The sequence below is a fragment of the Punica granatum genome, chromosome 3 (genome assembly GCF_007655135.1).
Source record: "Punica granatum isolate Tunisia-2019 chromosome 3, ASM765513v2, whole genome shotgun sequence".
NCBI lineage: Eukaryota > Viridiplantae > Streptophyta > Magnoliopsida > Myrtales > Lythraceae > Punica > Punica granatum.
In genome coordinates, this window is record NC_045129.1 from 39,017,885 (window position 1) to 39,040,708 (window position 22,824).

At 41.5% G+C, this 22,824-nt stretch overlaps 3 protein-coding genes and 1 non-coding gene across 5 annotated transcripts; 2 read left to right on the forward strand and 2 right to left on the reverse strand.

The window, feature by feature from the left end:
• Window positions 1-10,352: 10,352 nt before the first annotated feature.
• On the forward strand, window positions 10,353-11,931 carry LOC116198964 (DNA-directed RNA polymerase II subunit RPB7). Its single transcript, XM_031529245.1, has 6 exons — window positions 10,353-10,672; window positions 10,861-11,026; window positions 11,115-11,165; window positions 11,286-11,351; window positions 11,458-11,526; window positions 11,641-11,931. Exons 1-6 carry the CDS (start codon window positions 10,557-10,559, stop codon window positions 11,701-11,703), a joined length of 531 nt encoding a protein of 176 aa, XP_031385105.1. The 5' UTR covers window positions 10,353-10,556; the 3' UTR covers window positions 11,704-11,931.
• A 1,343-nt stretch (window positions 11,932-13,274) lies between these two features.
• Window positions 13,275-13,348, reverse strand: TRNAV-CAC. The gene has a single exon. It is a non-coding gene; the product is annotated as a tRNA-Val (tRNA).
• Window positions 13,349-13,422: 74 nt separating this feature from the next.
• LOC116198957 (golgin subfamily A member 4) lies at window positions 13,423-16,947 on the forward strand. 2 transcript variants are annotated; one of them, XM_031529236.1, is made up of 15 exons: window positions 13,423-13,583; window positions 13,718-13,808; window positions 13,899-13,948; window positions 14,034-14,123; window positions 14,203-14,256; window positions 14,482-14,559; window positions 14,660-14,728; window positions 14,808-14,963; window positions 15,049-15,175; window positions 15,256-15,293; window positions 15,626-15,715; window positions 15,843-15,947; window positions 16,103-16,243; window positions 16,360-16,469; window positions 16,593-16,947. In XM_031529236.1, the coding sequence occupies exons 1-15, from the start codon at window positions 13,425-13,427 to the stop codon at window positions 16,666-16,668; spliced, it is 1,434 nt and encodes a 477-aa protein (XP_031385096.1). In that variant the 5' UTR covers window positions 13,423-13,424; the 3' UTR covers window positions 16,669-16,947. The 2 variants fall into 2 exon arrangements, with proteins under 2 accessions (XP_031385096.1, XP_031385097.1); XM_031529237.1 differs by having other exon boundaries at window positions 15,259-15,293.
• A 1,208-nt stretch (window positions 16,948-18,155) lies between these two features.
• LOC116198959 (probable protein phosphatase 2C 24) lies at window positions 18,156-20,562 on the reverse strand. The gene is made up of 4 exons (XM_031529238.1): window positions 19,719-20,562; window positions 19,098-19,442; window positions 18,852-18,957; window positions 18,156-18,733 (listed from the first exon to the last, which is right to left on the reverse strand). The coding sequence occupies exons 1-4, from the start codon at window positions 20,211-20,213 to the stop codon at window positions 18,381-18,383; spliced, it is 1,299 nt and encodes a 432-aa protein (XP_031385098.1). The 5' UTR covers window positions 20,214-20,562; the 3' UTR covers window positions 18,156-18,380.
• Between the last annotated feature and the right edge of the window lie 2,262 nt (window positions 20,563-22,824).

Sequence of the window (22,824 nt, forward strand, 5' to 3'; positions counted from 1 at the left end):
GCTAAATTAGCTGGGTAAGAGGCAGCAGAATTTAGCAGCAAATTAGCACAGAATAACAGAGAAGAGCAGAGCAGAATTCGGATCAACAGGGGGCAGCGCGCAGCTGGAAATCAAACCTCGATCGGGACGTCAAACGAACTCCGATTGTGATGAAATTTTGACAGCAGCTTCACAACACGTGGGGCTAAGTTCTGAACGGTCAGAATTTCTATTCGAGCTCTGTAGGTGCTGTTTCAGCTGACTTTGTGAACCACCCGGTGTGGGTGACGAATTTAGTGTTTGGGTGATCCAAGAGAGTGTTTCTCTTGAGTTTGGTGATCCAAGGGTTTACCCTTGATGAAAGACATTGTATAACCTTCATTCATAGTGAATTGTTGATTCGGAGTTGGTCCCGTGATTTTTCCCCACATCGGGATTTTTCACGTAAAATTCTTGGTGTTCTTTTACTTTACTGCTTGTTGGTTGATTTGATTAGTTCCTATCTCGATTACACTAGTAGGGGAGGAAGATTAATCGCTGCGTTATTATTTGGTTAAGTACATCCCTCCCCAACATGATCGAAGCCCGGGTGGCTGCTATTCTAGCCAGCTCTAGCTGGTTGAGACATTCCATTCCTATATGGGCTGACAACGATCGAATTTTTCGAGCCTTTCTGCTCCAAGTTGAAAAGTCCTTTCGGTAAATAATAATAATAATAATAATAAAGTATCCGAGCTGATGGTTGCGAAACCATGGAATCTTTCAGTCTCATTTCCTGGCCGAACAAATCTGAGACTACGTGTACGTACAAAATGTTTTAGCCGAGCCGAAACATAGACAATGTGGATCGGATAGATATGAGTCTCCCTCTTCTAGTTAGCTCATTCTTTCTTGTCACCAAATTAAAACACCGGCACTATTCATTCGAAGCAACCGTACTTTTTCTTTTATATATATATATATATATATACACTAGATGTGTGCCCGCACTACGTACGGGATTATTAGAAAAAGTCAAAAGAAAAGTGACATGGACTGGAAGGGGTGAGAGTGGAAAAAAAACATTAAGGCTCCGTTTGGAAACGGAGTTTTCCTGATTTTGATTTTAACTCTACCCACTACACAACAAAAATACACGTTTCCCAAGTCAAATTTATAATACAATCTCATTTGTCCTTTTTCAGAATTAAAATCAAAATCAAAATCAAACTCTGTTTCCAAACGCACCCTAAAAGTTTTGAAACATAAAAAGAAACGTACAGAGAAAGGGACGAGAGTGGAGAGGGATAAAAGAGAGAAAAGATAGGGGAAAGATGAGAGAGATGAGGGAGATAAAAAGTAAGAATTTGAAAATTTTGGGGGTAGTTTTTAAAGTTATTTTACTATTTTAATCTTAAATGAATGACTTTTATAATTTAAATATATATAGTATGGGTAAAATGGAAGAATAAAAGTTAGACAAAACTTTCATCCTCCTTTTTATATTATAAATAAATATATACATATATACTTTATTAATCTCAAAACTCGCTCAAAATTCAAATTAAAACTCCATTTGAACTCTTGTTATTAATTAATGTCAATAATTTCTACAAAACACATGCATGGTTATGATATAATTAGGTGTCTGGCAATGGATGAACCGAGGGGTTGAGGGGGGCAATTGCCCCGTTAAAATCTCAATGCTCAAAGGAAATTTCAAAATTTCATAAAAAAAAATTGTTGCTATTCTCTTCCTCACTAGATCGAAAAGTTTAGGGTGTGTTTGTTTTTTGAAAATTTTTTAACTCAACTTAACTCAACTCCATTTATCTTTAATTCAACAACATAAATCATTACTTTTTTAATTTTTTTAATTTTTTTAACCATTCAATTCAATTTTTAATATTAAATTCTCTAAACTATTCATTATTTTTTCACAACTCAACACAATCATTACTTAATCATTATTTCCTCTCAATTATTTATTACTTTTTCATATTTTTTCTCATAATTCAACAATACAATTATTACAAACCAATTAAAACCAAAACTCAACTCAACTCAACTCTAAATCCAAACACACTCTTATATTCTTATCGGCCTTCAACGATCTCACCCTGCTCGAGCTAAATCTTGCGTCTGTCCTTGTGTCTAGCCCACATTTAATAATTTCAATAACTATATGTATCAACCATAACCGGCTCATTAAAATAGCAGCTATGCCCAAGCTTCAGCCTCGTATATCCTATGTACCGGTAAAATTAACCAAAGCTACTTCCTAATTAACCTTAAAGAACAGTTATGAGAGGTACACATATATTGTTAATAGTTTGAAAAGGAAAAAAAAAACGATTGCATAGTTTTCGACGTGGATGCTGAAACCTTACTAATTATCACACGTTATTGAATTAATTTTGCAGAATTCTTTTGGTCGAATCCTCCTAGTTCCATACACGAGTATACAACTTGAATCTCTGCAGAAGCTTAGCCAGTTGATTCTTCATGCTTCCATGCCGAAGAATATTAATATTTATTCCAAATCAATTTGAATTAACCCCTTTTTAAAGATACAGCATATATATGGGAGAAGTCAGGTTGCAGGACTGCAACTGCAGCCAACTTAGGAAGGAAATATCAATAATCATAATATCAGACCATATGGAAATTAATGTATCACCAACCATTCTATCGCCCCCACACGTGGGCAAATTAATTATTGTTGGCTGGGGAGTAATTATCATATGAGCAACTTAGGAAAGAAATATCAATAATCATCATATCAGATCTTATGGCATTAATGTATCACCAACCATTCTATCGCACCCTCACATGTGAGCAAATTAATTATTGCTGGCTGAGGAGTAATTAATTATAATAATTAGTTCATAATTAGGATATAGCTTAATTAAATAATACTACACATCAATTAACCAAAAACAAAACAAATAATTTTTTTTGAGTTGATCACTGAATTTTATTGAGTTTTTCGAATTTTTATAATAATTTTGTATAAAATTATTTTTTATTTTTATGATAAAATCCGAATAAAATAATATGTTTGTCAAATTTAGTATCAGTCAAATATATATAATATAATATATTTTATTGATAGTAAATTATTATCTATAACAGTTTAAAACATGCATATGATATATAGAAAATATATTATATTTTATGTTGTGCAACACATAAAATTCACGACTACTATTAGTTAGGTATAAAATAAAGACAAATAAAAAACACTACTCCCAAACCTTACGTCCCATTTCATCCCCTAATTTCTTCCATTCTCTCCACTTTGAGTATTTTTCCTATTTTGCTTAATATTGTGGAACTTGGGAGTTGGGATGACTATTGGCGCTGTGTTAAGTGGTTGACATTACATATTAGAGAAGATTAATTTTTCATTGATTTTTAAAAGTCAGTTTAAGAACCTCATGACCCGAAAACTTAGTCTTATATTGGGTAGTTTTATATATCTTATTTGGTTCTGGGGCTGGTTTCTAACTCGGAAAATCCAAGCCGAAGAAATCGGGGGACTCCATCTTCTTATAAATATATAATCCCAACACGACCTGACCGTTTATACACCTAGAGATAGAAGAGAGAGTGCGAGCTGGTGGAGAAAAAATGGGAGTAATTTTTTCTTATCAAATTACCATTATACCCGTAATATGATAATTGTTTTTTTGGTAAACGTAATCTGATAATTATTATTAATTGTAAATATTTCGCTATCAATACTTTTGTATGAAATTTACATCTATAGGAGTTTTTTTTGAACCTGAATATTCAGAAATTCAATTAGATCTCAACTAATCCAGTTGAACATTGTCGACCCACTAAGAGGTAAAGTTCTTCTAACGTGAATTTTCTGCATTTACAAGACTCAAATTTGAGATCTTACTTAAGCGGAACAAATATCGAACTGTTTGAATCTTTGATACCCGAGGAGTTTTTCAGTATGAGTTGTACAAATATATAAATAAATAGAGATAGATAAGTGCACTACCACTGTCACCCTCAACTTTTCAAAACCCCACAACTTTTGCCCTCAGACATTTCTGCCGTCAATGTATTACAGTTGTACATTACTAGTTTAGTATCTTAATATTTTGAGTATCCCGTATTTTTGTATAGCATCTTTATTTTAGGCTAGATATCCTGCCTTTCTCTATATGTCTAGAACTTTCTTCTTACAGCTGAATGTATTTTGCTCATATAAGGGATTTCTCTGGTAAATGAAATTCTATCGAGGATTTGCAGACATTACTGTACCTCTCTGTTTTCCGGTCCTATCATCTTCTCTCTCAATTTCAACATGGTATCAGAAAAGTGAAGCCTAAGGGCCGTGTGGTTGAATTACAATCACATTCTCAATCTCGGCAAATCAGTCAGCCGACTCCTTAATCAACCATGTCTGGAGGAAATACAATTACAGCTGCTCTCCCTCCTACAAGAACCGTTCAGGTCAAAGCTGCACCACTTCCAGCAGCACCTACAGCAACATTGGTGTCTCCATACACCGTAACTTCAGCTGATGGATCAGTTTTGTGACTCACTGAGTGCAAACTGAATGGAGAAAACTATCTTATCTGGTCTCGACTGATGCGGATGGCTCTCCGTGCAAAGAACAAGGTAGGGTTTATCGATGGAACTTTACCTGAGCCTGCAGATGGTGACCTCGACAAGCCATTATGGTTGATGGCGAATTCTCTGGTAGTTACATGGATGATAAACTCATTGGAAAAGGACTTGCAACCGAGCATAGCATGCATTGAGAATGCTCGGATCCTCTGGGAAGATTTGAGGCAACATTTTGCTTAGGGAAACGAGACACGGATTTACCAACTGAAGAGCGAGATATATACATATCGACAGGAAGGGAAATTGGTGGCCGAGTACTATGGGTCTCTTAAGGGGCTTTGGGATGAACTAGACAATCTCCTCGAGTCTATGACCTGCTCCTGTGCATGTGTTTGTGGAGCAGCACATAATCGACTAGGGCTGAGAGAAAGGGAGAAAGCTCATCAGTTTCTCATGGGATTAAATCTCGAGTTTGCTACGGTGTTCTAACATACTTAGCATGGATCCTTTTCCTAACCTTAATCGTGTTTATCATATGGTCTGTCAGGATGAGCGACAAAGGACCATAGTTCGTTCCCAGGAGACACAAAGACAGGAAGCTACTGCATTTGCTGTAAAGGCAGTAGATGATGGCAGACCTGTAACGCAGCAAGGTGGAAACCGACCTTATTGCGACTACTGCAATCGAATTGGGCATACAAGGAGCACCTGTTATAAACTAAATGGGCGCCCAACGAACTCGGATGGACATCGAAATTCTGGTGGCTAGGACAGTCAGTATAAAAGCAGGAAATTCGAAAGGATCGAAAGGGGGTTTCGGTAAGAAGCATCACGGTTTTCAAGGGAAAAGGTCTGAAGGTGGTTTCAATCAAGCAAATGCAGTACAAACAGTGACTCAGTCGTCTCCAACGTTGCCATTTTCTGAAGAACAAATTCAACGGCTGCTCAGTCTAGTCGGGCCTGATGAAGAGGGTGAAAACCAGACCAGTAATCGATTTAATTTCGTATCTTGCAATGAGACGTGGATTATTGACACCGGAGCCTCTAGACATATGACTGGTTGTCCTCGTTTCTTATTTGGCTCATCATTTTTGCGAGATGATTCACCCGTTTTTATTCCAAACGGAAAATCAGTTCAGGCTACACATACTGGCAATGTGCACATTGGAGGTAATTTCATATTATCTAAAGTCCTGCTTGTTCCAGATTTCGATTGCAATCTCATATCTGTTGCGCGGCTTTCAGAAGAAATGAATTGCCGTATAATATTTTCCTCTGACTTATGCATTATTCAGGACCGCGTGTCGAGGAAGATGATTAGAGTCGGTGAGCTCCATGGGGGAGTCTATCTTTTGCGGTATATTGCTCAAACTTGTGAAGTTAATAAGGTGGCGGTAGTAAGAGAGAATGATGTGTGGCACAAAAGATTGGGACATCCATCTCCCCGTATCGTTATTCCCGGTTTATTGTTGAAGAATGATATGAATAAGGATTGTGAGGTTTGCCATAAAGCCAAGCAAACTCAATCTAAATTCCCGAGTAGTTTTAATAAAGCGAGCTCTATTTTTCAATTGGTGCATGTTGATATATGGGGTGCTTATAGAGTTCGTTCTCATTCGGGTGCATATTATTTTTTAACTATAGTCGATGACTTCAATAGAGGCTTGTGGGTTTATTTGATGCGAGACAAGTTAGAGGCGAAACGATTTTTAATGAATTTTTGCAATCTCGTGCAAAATCAATTTGATACAAATGTGAAGATAATTCGAAGTGACAATGGGTCAGAGTTTCTGTCTCGAGACATGCAAGAATACTATTCACAGAAGGGAATTATTCATCAAACTTCATGTGTTGACACTCCTCAACAAAATGGGCGAGTTGAGCGAAAGCATCGGCATCTCCTAAATGTTGCACGGGCATTACTTATTCAAGCCTCTCTACCGGGAAAATTTTGGGGGGAGTGTATTTTAACGGCGGCTTATTTGATCAACATCACGCCTACTCCAATATTATCCAGGAAAAGTCCACACGAAGTATTATTTGGCAAGGTTCCTATCTATTCACACTTGAGAGTGTTCGGCTCTCTCTGTTATGCGCAAATAAGACCACCACCTACGGATAAGTTCAAGGAACGAGCACAGAGATGTATTTTTATGGGATATCCCCATGGCAAGAAGGGATGGCGTGTCTATGATTTAAAGACCAAAGAATTTTTCGTCTCAAGAGATGTCAGTTTTTACGAGAATACGTTCCCTTTCGAAGCCTCGGGAACAAATGGAATGGAAATGGGCACACCACTGCATTGGGAAGAAGAAGACAATGCGGGCCAGCATGATGTAATCCACAGTCCATTATATGAAGTCGGTGTGGGAGGCCCAGAAGAGGGCCCAATAAGGCCGGTTGACAGTCCAGTGGGTCACATAATTCCGGGTCCAGCTTCTCCGGGTGGCGTCTCCTCTTCGTCCGGGAAGACCAATCCGCTGCAGGAATTCGGCCCAAGCTCAATTCAGAAGCCGGCCCATTCTCCATTGAATGCAGACAGGAACTCTGCTCAATTTCCTCCATCACCGAGCTTCACAGGAGAGCTCGACATAAATCCAAGATCACCATCAGACATAATTTCAGAGGATGCTTCCATCTTACGACAATCCAATCGAATACGTAGGCCGCCTTTATTCCTAAAGGACTATGTATGTCATACGGCAATGATCGAGTCTTCCTCTATTGGCTTAACCGAATCTCAGAATTCTTCAGGTACACCGTATCCTCTCCGCAACTATTTATCATATACGGGTGCTACCGATAAATACATATCGTTCCTTGCCACTTTAGATTTAGATGTCGAACCCCGTTCATATAGAGAGGCTGCTCGTGACCCGCGATGGCAAGAGGCTATGGCAAAGGAACTCCGGGCGCTTGAACTCAACAGTACCTGGACTATGAGTAATTTACCCCCGGAAAAGAAACTTGTTGATTGTAAATGGGTCTACAAAATTAAGCGTCATGCTGATGGGTCTATTGAGAAATATAAAGCCCGTCTCGTAGCTAAAGGATTCACGCAAGTAGAAGGGGTTGATTTTAGTGAGACTTTTGCTCCTGTTGCCAAACTTGTGACAGTTAGATGCTTTCTTGCTGTTGCTGTTATGAAGAAATGAGAAATTCATCAAATGGATGTGCATAATGCCTTCCTTCATGGTGATTTGCACGAGGAAGTTTATATGTCACTTCCACCTGGTCTCTCTACTACTCGACCAGGACAAGTATGTCGGCTTCTTAAATCTCTCTATGGCTTACAACATGCTTCCAGTAATTGGTTTTCCAAATTAGCAGACGCCTTATTTGCATATGGATTTAAGCAGTTTGGAGCTGATCATTCTCTTTTTACTTACTCTAGAGACACTATCTTAATTGCCGTACTCGTCTATGTGGATGATTTATTGGTCGCCGGGAATTCACCTGCTCATTGTATCTTGTTCAAAAGGTACCTCAGTTCTTGCTTTCGCTTAAGGACTTAGGCACTTTACGGTATTTCCTTGGCATAGAAGTGTCTCGTATGGATTCAGGGTTGTTTCTTTGTCAACGGAAGTATGCCATTGACATTTTATCTGAGTGTGGAATGCTTAGTTTCCCTATGGAGCAGAATCATCGACTTTCCTCCGATTCCGGTGCCCTGCTTGCTGATCCAGGACAGTATCGTCGACTTATTACCTACTCTGTCCAGATTCTATCACAGTTTATGCAGACACCTCGTCAAGATCATTGGGAAGCAGCTACTCGTGTGCTTCGTTACATAAAACAATCACCAGGGCAAGGAATCTTTATTCATCCAAAGTCATTGAAACTAGCTGCATTCTGTGATTCTGATTGGGCTAGTTGCCCTATGACCCGGTGTTCTATCACTGGCTACTTTATAACTATTGGAGGTAGTCCCATCTCTTGGAAAACAAAGAAGCAAACCACTATTTCGCGCTCTTCTGCTGAAGCAGAATATAGGGCCATGGCTACTACTGTTAGCGAGATCATCTGGCTACGTAACTTATTATCGTTTCTTGGTGTCACTTTTCCTCGACCTACTCAACTGTTTTGCGATAATCAGGCAGCACTTCACATTGCTGCCAATCCAGTCTTTCATGAACGTACGAAGCACATTGAGATTGATTGCCATTTCATTCGTGACCATATTAAGAACAATGTCATCACTACTGCACACGTCTCCACAAAACAACAATTGGCAGACTTGTTCACTAAGGCATTGGGACGAGATCGTTTTCTGTTCCTTCTCGGCAAGTTGGGTGTTCGTAATCCTCACGCACCAACTTGAAGGGGGTATTACAGTTGTACATTACTAGTTTAGTATCTTAATATTTTGAGTATCCCGTATTTTTGTATAGCATCTTTATTTTAGGCTAGATATCCTGCCTTTCTCTATATGTCTAGAACTTTCTTCTTACAGCTGAATGTATTTTGCTCATATAAGGGATTTCCCTGGTAAATGAAATTCTATCGAGAATTTGCAGACATTGCTGCACCTCTCTGTTTTCCGGTCCTATCATCTTCTCTCTCGATTTCAACACAATGTTACACTTCTGTACACCACTTTTGTCCTTTCATTAACTCTTTTAGTGAAAATGTGATGTGACAGTAAAATATATTATAATTTACCAAAATGATGGCATTTTGGTTTTTCAAAAGAAAGTTTAATTTTTTCTTTTCGATTCCTTTTTTCTCTCGTGGGATACCGACAGGGTAAAAGGAAAGGGGTTGGACCTCGCTTAACGGGGCCATAGTTGGAGGGGGAACCCCTCTGCGGTCCGCCGAAAACACAGAGGGCAGGGAAGGGTAACTGCGACTATAACGGTCTGCACAGCCTGACACCACTCTTCCATTGTGGAGCGGTCATAGCTCAACCGGATTCGGTTGTAGATAGCTAAGTGGATGTTCTGTTGGGAAGCCTTATGCTTCTGTATGAAGGCGTCAGGCTAGGTGAAGGTGATGAAGTTGATGCCGTCGCGGCCAAGGGAGATGAAGAATCGAGTCTCGATAATGTAGAGGACACGAAAGAAGATTGGAGGAGGTCGTGGCGGGCGGAGGGGGAAGGTTGCCTGGTGGGGTTCTGGAGGTAAGAGCAAATCTCCCTTAGAACCTCGAGGATCTAGGCCTTGCGCTTGGAGTAGGTGAAGGAGATGCACCGACGAAATGGGCGATAGAGGTTGAGGGAAACGCTCCTCTTCATGAAGATCGCAAGCATGATGATAGTAGAGGAAGAGGAGGAAGACAATGCAGTGAGAGAGAGAGAATTGATTAGTAGAGGAGGAAAGAAGAAGGTGGTGATGGCTGGCACAAGAGCCCCTTCGATCCACCTCATCCCTTACCCCAATCATTTTCGCTATTGATAAAAAAAAAAGAACAAATACTGAAAACGATGCTGTTTAGAAAAATGATGTTTTTTGAAGGTGTCGGAAGAAGGTCGAACCACACCGTATGATGTTTGGCATTAAAAAAATTATTCTTTTAAACGCCGTTATGTCCATGTAAGATGTTAGTTAACGTTTTTGTTGCTAACAAAGGAGCAAGATTGTTAGATGAGATCGCAAAAGTTAATTAGTGGTAAAAATGTTTGAGGATAAAAGTCATGACATTTTAAAAATTTGAACGTGACAGTGGTAGTAGAGTCTAGAATCTCTGGATAGATTATCATTTATTTTTTCCCTCCCAAGACAGCGGGAAAACTTCTTCAACGTTGGATCTAGAAGTCTAGATCGAACGGACTTCATTCGTTTCCGTATTTATGTACGGGGCGTCGCCGTCTTCTTACTCCTTGCCGCGACCGAAATCCCTAACTCCTCAATTCACACTTCCTTCCTCCCCCCTCCGCACCGGCATCGATCATTCCCTGCACCGCTGCACGCCGCCCTAATCGGTTCGCCCTCACTATAAATCGCCGCAGAGAGCTTAAATCCAGATAAAACTCCTCACTTGCTCAGGCGCAATCCACAGAGAAGTTCAAGATGTTCTTCCACATCATACTGGAGAGGAACATGCAACTCCATCCCCGCCACTTCGGGCGGAACCTCAGGGACAATCTCGTGGCAAAGCTCATGAAAGATGTCGAGGGCACTTGCAGGTTGTCGATCTACTCCTCTACTCTCCTTTGTTTTGTCATTTCTTGAATTCACCGATGTTGCTGAGGTATCATGAAGCTGAATTTCTATCGATTTGATAGAGTTTTGATTTCCATACTGTTGGAGAGATGGTTTATCTGTGTTTGTAAAGTAACAGTTTTGCTCTTATTCGGCCGATATGTAATGCCAGTGGTCGGCACGGGTTTGTGGTGGCTATAACGGGGATCGAGAACATTGGGAAAGGGCTGATTCGAGATGGGACGGGGTTCGTCACCTTTCCGGTGAAGTATCAGTGTGTTGTCTTTAGACCATTCAAGGGAGAGATCTTAGAAGCAGTGGTGACAATGGTGAACAAGGTATATGTTCGTGGAGGTCTCTACCTCCACATTCCCGATTTGTTTGATGAATGGTGTGGATTTGCAAGCTGATATGGTTAATTTGCAGATGGGGTTCTTTGCTGAAGCTGGTCCTGTGCAGATCTTTGTTTCGAACCATGTGAGTTCTTTTTATCCCCAAGTTGTTTCTTTTGATAGTCCAGTGGGTTTGGGGACGAGTGAAGCTTGCGTGATCCATTGGTTTTAGCATATGCTTAACCATGTTTTTGTTGTCCTTCAGCTAATTCCCGATGATATGGAGTTCCAATCTGGTGACATGCCAAACTATACGACATCGGATGGCTCGGTAAGTGGTTCCTCCTTTGGAGAAATGGCGAAACATGATCCATAGTTGCTTCCATCATTTGTCCTTTGTTACCCAAAGTGAAGAGGCCTTTTGCTCTGGTTTTCAGGTGAAGATTCAAAAGGATAGCGAAGTGAGATTGAAGATCATTGGGACTCGAGTTGATGCCACAGAAATCGTATGCACCTCTTATCTAATCTTTGATCCCTGAGTTGTTTTACTCGACTAGAACAATAATTTTGAATATGGATCCAGATGCGCTGACGAGTCCTTCTTTCTTGTGTTTCTGCAGTTCTGTATCGGCACCATAAAAGATGATTTCTTGGGTGTGATAAACGACCCTGCTACAGCGTAGACTGCTAAGATGGTGCCATCAGTATCTGTTCTTAGATTATTGTGCTGAGTCCATTTTGCTCGGAATTCGCATGAATTGAAGGACCTGGACCTATTCTATGTACAGAATCATAAAGTCTATGTTTTGAACCTGTAATCCTGGGATCTTGTTGAGCTGCAACCTTATCTCTGTTGATGCACTTTGAGAAGGAAGCTTATGCTAATTGCTAAAAGAGTTATTTGTCAGATAGATGGAGAAAATTGCTCATCTGCAACATAAACAGACATGCGATGGCTTTCGGGTGTGGGTAGAACATTACCATACGTAACTGATCACAAAAACAAATAGAACAATCCAACCATTGAAACATTGAGCAAATGCTCATGTGGTTCAAAATCTCAAGAGCATACAGTAGTTAATAACTCACATCGCAAACTACTGAAATGTGAAATCTCGAAAATAGTCTGCCGACAGTGGAAACTGATGGATCAACGTCTAGCACAGAAGGTCAGCCATCACCTCCGCCTCCACCATCACCTCCATGTCCATGGGAGCTCCCTCCTTCGATAACGGAGACGTGGGCCATACTCATGACCAGAGCGGCTGTGCCACCATCGTTGCTGGAAGTCGTGGAAACTCCGTGCTGGCCTGCCTCTGGATTGCTAGCAGTCGCCAGACCATGCTGTCTTGTATTGTCCTCCGGCATCTTCTCTGGGGAGAGCTTTTCTGCTCCTCCGGCTTGGTCTTCTCCTTGCTTGGACTTGCTGGAGAAGCAGGAGCACATTTTCATGAACTTCATGGCAAGAAAGAGAACAGAAGCTTTAGGGGGGGAAGAGGTGTTAGAGACAACTTAATAAGCAGATCCTTAGCTGAGAAGTAAAAGGAACTATACGTGTCTCGGGAGTTAGTCGGATATTGAGGTTTCGATGTTCAGTATTGGTATGAGAAAGCTTTACTCATGAAACAGGAGAAAGGGGTCCCAATTAGTGGAGTTGATTGGGCAAAAATTATTAAGGTTAGCTTTTCTGTTCTTGATATCAATCAACGTTTGGAGATTCCTTAGTAAAGTTTGACCAAACAAATAATAAAAGCTATGGGCCTACAATAATTACATCATGAAGTTGGAAGATAGCAGTATGCTTAGGAATATATATGTAGCACCGTGTCAATCAGTCCGGGCTCAACATACCAACGGATCGCTTGGCTAAACGACAACGATGGTTTAATATGATCCGGTGTCAGCTGACATCAGAATCACTGCCGTCCACTATGTGTGGGCCCTGCGTAGGTCCTACGGGTGAACAGCTGTAATGACCTCGTGTCAACTGACACATGGTCATGTTAGATTTTCTAACAAATAACAATGTAATGTAAAGATGGGCATGGGCGATAAAAATTAGAGACATGACAAGATTAGACCGGCTACGTTAATCTAAAAAAGTTGGAAACACGGGAGGATCGAATTGATCGATTTTGAAAACTATTAGGGCGTATATATGAGCAAAGAATAAAAAAGTGAAGGACTTAGAAAAATATTTGCAAAACATTCGAGGACGAATCTTGAAACTAATAAACAAAAAAAAAGTAAAGCATGTCTGAGCCCGGGCTCGAACCGGGGACCTCTAGTGTGTGAGACTAGCGTGATAACCGACTACACCACCCAGACAGCTTGGTGTGCATTTTCATATGTAACTTATTTTTCATGGTTATCTGAAGGAGAATATTCAAAACAAAATAACTCAATGCCGGAGGATTACGCAGCGCAAAGCAGAGCAGAGCAACAACCAAACGCAGGATTGGAATCAGATTTCGCCGGCGGGAAGAAGATCCGATCCCCGTCCCTCAATCAGGCGGCCGCCTCCGATATGGACGGTCATCATGCTTCTCTCGGCCGTCGGACGGTTCGTTATCTCCATCCCCACCGCTCTCTTCCCTCCTCACTTGATTCTCTTCCATTTCTACAAGCTTACGTATTTCAATTGCGGTGACTCAATTTGAATTACATCTGCTAACGCTGAACGTTCGGTTGTTTCAGCTGGAGGAGATACGCCAGAAAAGAGCCGCTGAAAGATTGGGCAAAGCTTCTTCTGGCCCGGATCTTACCAAGGCTGCTTCGAGTCCGAATGGTTGGTCTCTTTGTTCTCATTGCATTTCTTTCATTCGTTTTTCAATAACCAGGTCTGATTATAATTGTTCTTCCATTTGTGCTGGAACAGAATCCACAGCAGGGATGAGGAAATCGGAGAGCGGAAATCGGCTCTCAGAGGTCAGAATTTACTCGCTTCATTGTGATTTCGGGGGCTTTGTATTCCGTTGAAATACCTATTTACTCTTGGGAGTCCCTTTCGCAGACCGATGTTAGCGGTTTAGTCTCTCAGCTGAAAGACCAACAGAGGAGGAATCTAGAGCTGGAGCAGGACAACAAAAGACTAGCATCACAGGTGCAGCAATCGTTCGTTTCTTTCTTTCTGGCATTGTTTGACTGTGGATGAGACTGACAGCGGCTTATCAAATTTGCAGCTTCAAGCAAAGGAACTGGAAAACGATGCCCTGCTTCGGCAATTGAATGATCTGGTGAGGACCAGCTTATGTCATTGTTTATCTAAAATTAGAAGTGTATCCTTCCTTATGGCAGTAGATTCTTGTGTATGCAGTTTTAGGGCATCAAGAAAAATGTCATTTTAATGGCGTTTTTCATCCGAAAGTGGTGTTGTTTCTATTTGGCATGCCAGTAGGCATGTGTCGATGTTTAGTTTATCATTCGTGAATCTCTAAATATCATCATTTCTCAAACTGCAGGAACAGACCACTGTTCCATCCTTGAGAAAAGCTCTGAAGGATGTGGCTGTGGAGAAAGATGCAGCAGTTATTGCACGGGTATGTGGCATTATATTGCTCCTCAATGATCTTTTGGCGTTTCTGAAGTTTTTTGTTTTTTGTTTTTTTGTTCTCATGCTTCATGGAAAATCTAGTGTAGGAGGACTTAGCAACCCAGATTCGAACACTTAAGAGACAATTGAAGGAAGCTGAAGAAGAGCAATACCGGGTAAGCGAGAAATTTTTTCCTTAGAAGACATTAATATAGCTCCTATGTTGTCTTTTTACTGTTAAGTCTCTTGCAATAGGCTGAGGAAGATGCAGCATCTTTGAGAGCAGAACTTAACTCAATTCAACAAGCAGCAATGAGTGGTCAGTTTGGTGGGGCGTCCCCTTTAGGAACTTCTCCAGATCATTTGCAAGCCTTGGAAAAGGAGATAGCTAGGCTAAAAGCTATCTTACAGGTTTGCTCTGCATTCGGTAACATGTCATCATTTTCATCCATCCTACCTTGTCTATGGGTATGTGATATTTTTTCAAATTATGTAGCAAGAATCTTCGTTGAGACAACAAGAGAGAGAAAAGTTTGTAGAGGAGCAAGCTCGAGCTTCTGCAATGCTGTCCGAGAAACAAGCCTTGGAAGAGAAATTGATGGAGCTATCCAGGAAGACCCCGGGTATGACCTTGGCACATTTTTGACATTGAACTCCATACATTATGATCCCTGATTCTTTTATCCATTTGTTTTTACTGCAGTAGTCTCAGAGACTGTGGTTAAAGGGGCATTTTCAGTGGTATGACCTGTCTCTTAGTTTCTTGTTTTAGAGCCTTCTGAGCATTGATCCATTATGACTATTAATTGTGCTATATGATGTACTAATCGGACTTAACAAGTATAGAGCTATGCATGCTTGTTTTGCTAATGTCTTAGTGGATATGATTTAATTTAGTATTTCATGTGCAACATATCCCTGATGCAAATAGAAAAAGTAACAACCTGATGAAAATATATGACTAAAAGGGAATAGAATACGTCACAGCCTTTTCTCCCTTCCACCATGTTCAGTTAATTTGTAGTTAGAATACATGGAGCTCTCAGGTTTCTGTTTCCATTGTTTTTTTGTAGGAAGATAAGGAGAAGCTGGAAAAACAGTTGCATGATATGGCAGTTGTGGTTGAGAGACTGGAGGGTAGTAGACAGAAACTTCTTATGGAGGTGTTGATCTATCCTCTTTAACTTCCTTTACAACCTCACTTGGATGGTTTTCTTCCGGTTCCTTAACAGCTAAAAGCATCTTCTTTCTTTCCTTTTTTTTTTTTTTTTTTTCAAAATTTCATTGCAGATTGACTCCCAATCTTCAGAGATAGAGAGGCTATTCGAGGAAAACTCGAACCTTCTATCATCTTATCAAGAAGCAATGGCTGCGGTGGTCCTGTGGGAGAATCAGGTAATTATTGGTGGTTAATCTGAAGGGCCAGCTTTTGCTATGATTGTTTGACTATATTTTCATGGGAGTAGAAAGAGTTATTTTCGATAATTTCCATGCTCTATTCTTCTACTTAATCAAAATCGGAACACACCTGATCAGAGTAACTCTTTCAGGTGAAAGACTGCCTCAAGCAAAATGAAGAGCTCCGTGGAACTGTAAACAAATTGAGAATCGAACATGCCAGTGAGCCTCGTAAAGCCGGGTCTGCAGAGACAAGTTCACCCGCATCTATGACTGAGTCTCTCTCTCTAAAGGTGACCTGCAGCTTGAATCTTCTTGTCTTAATCACCTGTAGTTTGTACCTCGTAGTCTTTGTCGGCATTCATACAAGAAGTTGTTATAGAAAATTGTTGGTGCTATTCGTTTTCAGGGTGAACTTGCCAAAGAGCAGAGCAGAGCGGAGGCCTTATCTGCCGAAGTTATGCAGCTCTCTGCACGTCTTCAACAAACCACACAAGCGTATAATGGCCTGGCTCGTGTGTAAGATAACCCTCTCTGACTTTTTTCTTCGGTAGTTCATCCTCAATTCACGCTATTTTGGGTGTCGATATTATTATCAATGAATGATGATCGGTTATCATTCGATATTGGGTTTATTTGCAGCTATAGACCTGTTCTGCGAAACATCGAGAATAATCTCATCAAAATGAAGCAAGATGGATCTCTTACGGCGCAGTAGGACAAACCTTATTCGTCTCTTTCCATTAGACATTCTTTCTTCCAGAGAGCCTAGGCTGCGAAGCCCGTGTCATCTGTATTGCTTTTGTTGGATTATCGAGTTGGGTCCACTTTGCTCAGAATTTGCATGAATTGAAGGACCCGGGCCTGTCTGAAGCACGATAGCATGATGTTCAATGTTTTTGACCTGTAATTCTAGAATCTAGTTGGAGCTATAGCATATTTAAATTATATTTCCAATAATTATATTATTATTGCCACCGCATTATCTATACGACTATACTTCTCATAGTAAGAAAATATCGGTTAAATTTTGTATTTTTATTTTCATTTTTGGCGATGTACGTATTCTGTCTTTTCGTTTCTTGTTGACTTAGAAAGAACAATGAGAGAAGTGCGAGAGCGGTTATCAATGTCAGATGAGTTCCACTTTCTCGGAGAATGGGTAGAACCTTCGTCTAAAACCACGTCCCGAGTCTCCCAACAATTAGGATGGACTTCGAATCTTCAACTGGGCCTCTCTTATTAGGATGGCATTAGGATAAGAACGAGCAAAGGCTCGGAATTGGGACCGGGTCCGAGTAAATGATTTGTGTGTGTGAAATAATTATAGTCGTGGAATGCTATAATATAAGCTAAATTCCGATAATATCTAATGTAATATGTCGATAATAAAGATGATTGCGATAATCATGACCACTATAATATCAAACAACAGATGGAAAAAAAAAGGATTTCCCGTGCAAATGAGGAGGGGTCCACACCACTAGTTAGTTCTTCCCTCTTTTTCTTGTGAACATATATATAAGGGGATCGGGACAATTGACTGGTAACTCTTATAAAGCTTAATCATATGCGTTTTGAATTCCATCACAAAACATCATATTTGAGTCATAATTACATAGAAACCAAGAGCTCAGACCCGCCGCCATGATTCCAGTGAGGTTACAAAGGAACAATACCAATGAATAAGCTCATAATCAGAGCACAACTGTTGCGAGCATGTTCGGTACTAATAGCTAAGGGGTGTTTCCATCCTTATCTGCTCCCTTGTTACCGTAGAGACTTCAATCCTTCAATTAGTTCTTGAAATGTTTGACGCGTTACCAACTGATTTATACTTTTATTGATCCTTGTTCTTCCCTCATGGAGCACTAACGAAGTCGAATTAGATTTTGATTTGACAAAAAAGGGGGAAAAGTGCGATATCCTCCTCCATCCTGTAAATACTCACACTCACAATAATCAGACAGTAACATCACACCTTCATCCCTCTACACTGGACCCATATATTTCAGGTACTTATTCATCCCCGACTGTCAGAGCCCCAAACCGCGGGGAACAAAGAATCTTTAGGCCGTAACCAGTATCCGGGTTATATGCATACGGTGCGTTGTATTGGAATCGAATGGGATCGAAGTTCTTCACCAGCCATGAATCATGGTCCATCTCCTTTGGCTTTGGCTAATGGCTATTACCTCCTTTGAGATGGTATAAATGCAAGATTACATAAATCAGTTTTTTGATAAGCAAAATTACATAAATAATCGACCCTGTACACAGTTTTTGCCCCCATATCGGGCTTATATATTATATATCTTCCCCTCCCCAGAAAGAACATAATAAAAAAAATTAAAATTTTACCTGAAATGGAAAAAAACAAAAGAGAATAAAATGAGAGACGGAACAAACGAACACGAGTAACGTTAGATACTACGTGGCCTGTTTCCTGAGATCCACCACCACGATGCTCACATTGTCCGTACTGTGCCTCGCCAGTGCCAGCTTCGTCAGCAGCAGCGATGCGTCCGAGCATGCCTTGTCTGTCCTCTCTCCCGCTCCCCAGTCCCCTGCCACTGCCGATGAGGTGCCTGCAGCCGCCTCGATAGCCGTCGGCGCCCGCCCCTTCCCCCTCAGGCACATCCGAGCCACACCGCAGGCGGTGTCGTTGGAGACCACATCCCAGAGGCCGTCAGTCCCAAGGATGAGGCACTCGTCCTCCGCTGTCCGGTCCACCACCGCCACCTCCGGCTCACAGCTCACATACGGCTTCAAGTAATTGTCTCCTATCGCGACAATACAACACGAGACCGTTAATAACATGAAACCCCGCGATGCAGCCGCCTGAAACGGGGATTAATATAGATATATCATAGAAAAGGAGAGAATGATCCATGGCAGCACCTATTGCTCTGGACATGGCAAGAACTCCAAGCACCCGTGGCCCATCCCAGTAGATGACCCGCCCGCCCGCTTCTTGGATTCTGTTAAGCTCATCCGGGCGGTCTGGCTGTTATATCAAACCAGCAAGTGATCAGATCAAATCCAACCCGAGAACTAGTTAGCATTATCGTTTCCCGCAAAGGATGGATCTTTCTGCACCATTACTTCAATAATGATCACACGATTTTGCGGCAATGTCCGACTTACTTTGTGATCGGAGGAGAGAGGGATGGCCTTGCCGCCCCGGCAGAGAACTGCCCTCGAATCCCCGCAGTTTGCGATGACTATCTTGTTGGGGGTGACGATCGCAATCACAGCCGTCGATCCGACGGCATCGCAGTCAGGAGTCTGCAGCTCGCACCTGCACTGCGCTCCTACCACCGCCTCCATGTTCCACGCCGTCACCTCCTTGTCCATCCGATCGAAGCTCGTCTCCATCGCCGACCTCCACTCAGTCACCAGCTGATCCTGCTGCTGCTGCTTCTCCTCCCCCCTCCTCTCCAGCTCCTCCCTCACCAGCTCATGCAACCTCTCACTGCATCTCATCGCGACCTGCAACATATTTCGTATTGAACAGATCGAACAAACGTCAGCAAGATCAACCGCAAACTGATCGTATTAACCCGAATATCAAAATCAATCATCACTCAACTCTTCAGTCCCTAGCTTCACTAGCTTACTGATGACTCCATGTTTGATATTGACAAGGAAAAAAAGAAAAAATAGAATTTAATTCCATTCAAGTGTATTTGCTTTAGATTTCGATTCCACAATTCGGTTTTGCAGAATTAATTCACTGTGATAGTGAAGGACATCATCGGTATATACATGAGAGCAACCGTGACCGTCATAAACTCCAAAATAATGCAATTGCTCGGCGACGTCATCAAGGCGGCGGCAGAAGTCCAGGTGAATCGCCACTGCGTCCTCCATGTCTCGTCTTCTTCCGCAGACCGAAGCCACACCATACCGGGGGTAGTTCTTAGCGCTTGGGCTCGGGATTACCGGAACAAGACCGGGAACCGGCGCCAGAACCAACGTCTGATCTGGACCTGATACGTCTCTGCCCTCTGATCGTCCTTTCTCAATGTCCGTCCGGCGATTCTCAGCCGCATTCTCAGAGTCCCTCGTCGGAACCGGAATCACGGTCCTCGGCGTCATCCCGTCGACGCCTATAGCAGTCTCGTTCTCGGGAGTTGCCAGGTCTGTGACGAACTTGAACCGGCAGATCTCGGTCCTGCGCCGCCTGGCCGCGGGCGAGCTCTGCTCACAGGCTGAGTTCGACTCGCTCTCGCTCACGACGTCGAGGCAAATCTTCGTCATTGAAACCTCTGCTAGCTCTCACAGGATCCTCCTCACAACCCCTCCCAAGCAAGCCGATCAGTCAGTTCATCATATCAGAAAGCTCCGAGCTTCCCCTCGGAAACTTCCCGTCCAGTTAGTCGTTAGGGAAGCCCATCCGAAACCGAAACGACAGAATCAAAGAGAACGAGCCCACGCCCTTCTTGACGCTCGGCGGCAGTCTTTCCATGGCGGTGAGCTGGACTCATTCCATTTCTCAATAGAACAATGATGAAAGCAAGCAAGAAGCTTTCTTTTTCCCGTCCTCCAGCAGGGCAGGCAGCGGTAGGAAAGCCCCCAGTTTTCTCTGTTCTTCCCTTTAAAGAAGGAAGGGGAGGAGATTGTGGCTGACGGTCAGAGCGGGCAGTTGCCCGGTCGCCGCTCCACCTTTTTGGTGGGGGTGACGTAGCGAGGCGAACGGATATCGACCGTTGATCTGTCCCTTTCGCCGAGCGTAGACCGACCACGTGTACTTCCTGGGAGAGACACATCCGCCAATAAAAACTCGACATCAGGATGAAGCAGGACGAGGCTTTGGCTTGCTTTCCTCGGCGACGTCCGTCGGGGAACTCAAAATGTTTTCTTTCCATTTTAGTCAATTAAATAATTATTATTAATCCCGCTCTTTGTTTTTTTCTTTTTCATACTATTCGTACCTCTGTCCAAAAGTTTAACAGTACCGACCAATAATCAATCAAGTTCAAGCTGGATCAGTTCATTACAAAATAAAATTATTTCAATTAAAATTCTTTTTATTCACAGGACGTGAATTGGAGATCTCGTTTAGGAGAAACATCAGCAGAATCAGTTTAATCAATAATTTTTTTCAATTAATTAATTAGCTATAAACTGAATTATTAATTTTTTTGGAAATTTTGGACAGACACGTGGCTTTTTTGCTGAGAGTCGGATAAGAAAAGGGCAATGGTGGGGACCACAGTTTATCCGAATTGGCAGTTATGGCCCAATGGGAGGGCTTTGCGTGTCAGATGGAGTTGCTTCCACACGTCCCCACCATGTCAGTGCGTTTGACGTCTAGAAAGAATATCTGACGCCATACGGAAAGACAAGGAAATTACTATGCGGCCCGGCCTGGGTGCGTGCACCACGTCTAGTCTAACCAACCAATATATATAATGTATGTAGCAGGTAGCCCCGCACCCATATAAACATGTCCCTAGTAAGGATGTTCATGTAATCGACAGTCGACACGACTAACTAATAATTCCATATCATTAGATCACTAGATGATCTTGTTGTCGGCATTACGGACACCGTTTATATAGTTCATTCATGGAACGTCCGTCTGTTTGGTTGGAAAATGTTAATTGGGGGTTTTCTTTCACCTAATTGCTTTAACTTATGATGAGAAAGGAGAACATGAACCGTCAACTCCTAATTGGTTCTTCTAATTTTAACTCTCGGCATGTTATAAATACGTAAACTATGAACCAATTTCTCTAACGTTTCATTCATTATTATAGTTGTTGCAGGTGCATGTATTACATAACACTCTTACTCCGCTTACATACATATATATATATATATATATATATATTGTAAAGTAGTTATTAGATTAGAGAGGCGTTAGCGTAATTTTCCGCAAAATAGAAAAATATTGTCATCTGGTCACTTACGTCTTTCATTTATCAATCATAACATCAAGGAATTTTCCCTTTTCTTTTCTTTTTCTTTCTTTTAACAGAAGAAAGAGAACTGCACCAACCTTTTTCCATTAATTTATTTTATTTTTCATTTTTCTAATTAATAAATAAGCTTATATATTATTAAAAAAATCACCGAAATTTGAAATATCAAACGATTAAACTAAAAAAAAAAAAAAGGCAAAATCTCAGGTATGCAGGAAACACAAGCCTCCATTAGATTCTCCTCCGTCGTGCTTAGCTCCTATTGGGCAACGTGTAATTTGTCAGATGGACATTGTACGGAAACCGGGCCCACATGGAATGGCGGATCCCGCAGAGAACGGAGATGGACCACGTGTGAAACATGGCGGGACAAAGCGACTCAAAAAGAAAAAAAAGGCCAGAAAAAAAATTCCACGTGGAGCGCGAAGCTGCACCAGACCACGATGAGGCCTGACGGCTAGAAACGTGGCGAGCATCTGACGGACGGTCAGCAGTGCGAAGCGAACTTCCTCCCGACACTAACCTGAGTCGTGAGTCGAGGAAGTTTGACTATGGTGTCTTTGTTTTGTCCGATGGTGATGTGCGCATAGGTTCGTCAGAAAACGACGCCGTAGTTTCTGATCTAGAGTTGGCTGCCTAGCCCATCCATATCTATATTATATAAACTTGTAAGTTGTAACCAGCGTAACAAATAAATTTAGAATAGTAATTTTATTAAATAGTATATGATTACGGGTAAATTGCACTGGTGATCCAAAAAGTTTTACAAATATTTTTAATATGATACAAAAAAATTTTTTTTACTACTTAATGGTACAAAATGTTTCAAAGTTGTTTCAGTATAGTACAAACCGTTATCTCGCCATTGACGTCATCAAGCCGTCTTTTACAAGACTGTAAATTTTGCGTCATCATGTAATTTACGTAAAAAAATTTTGTACTAT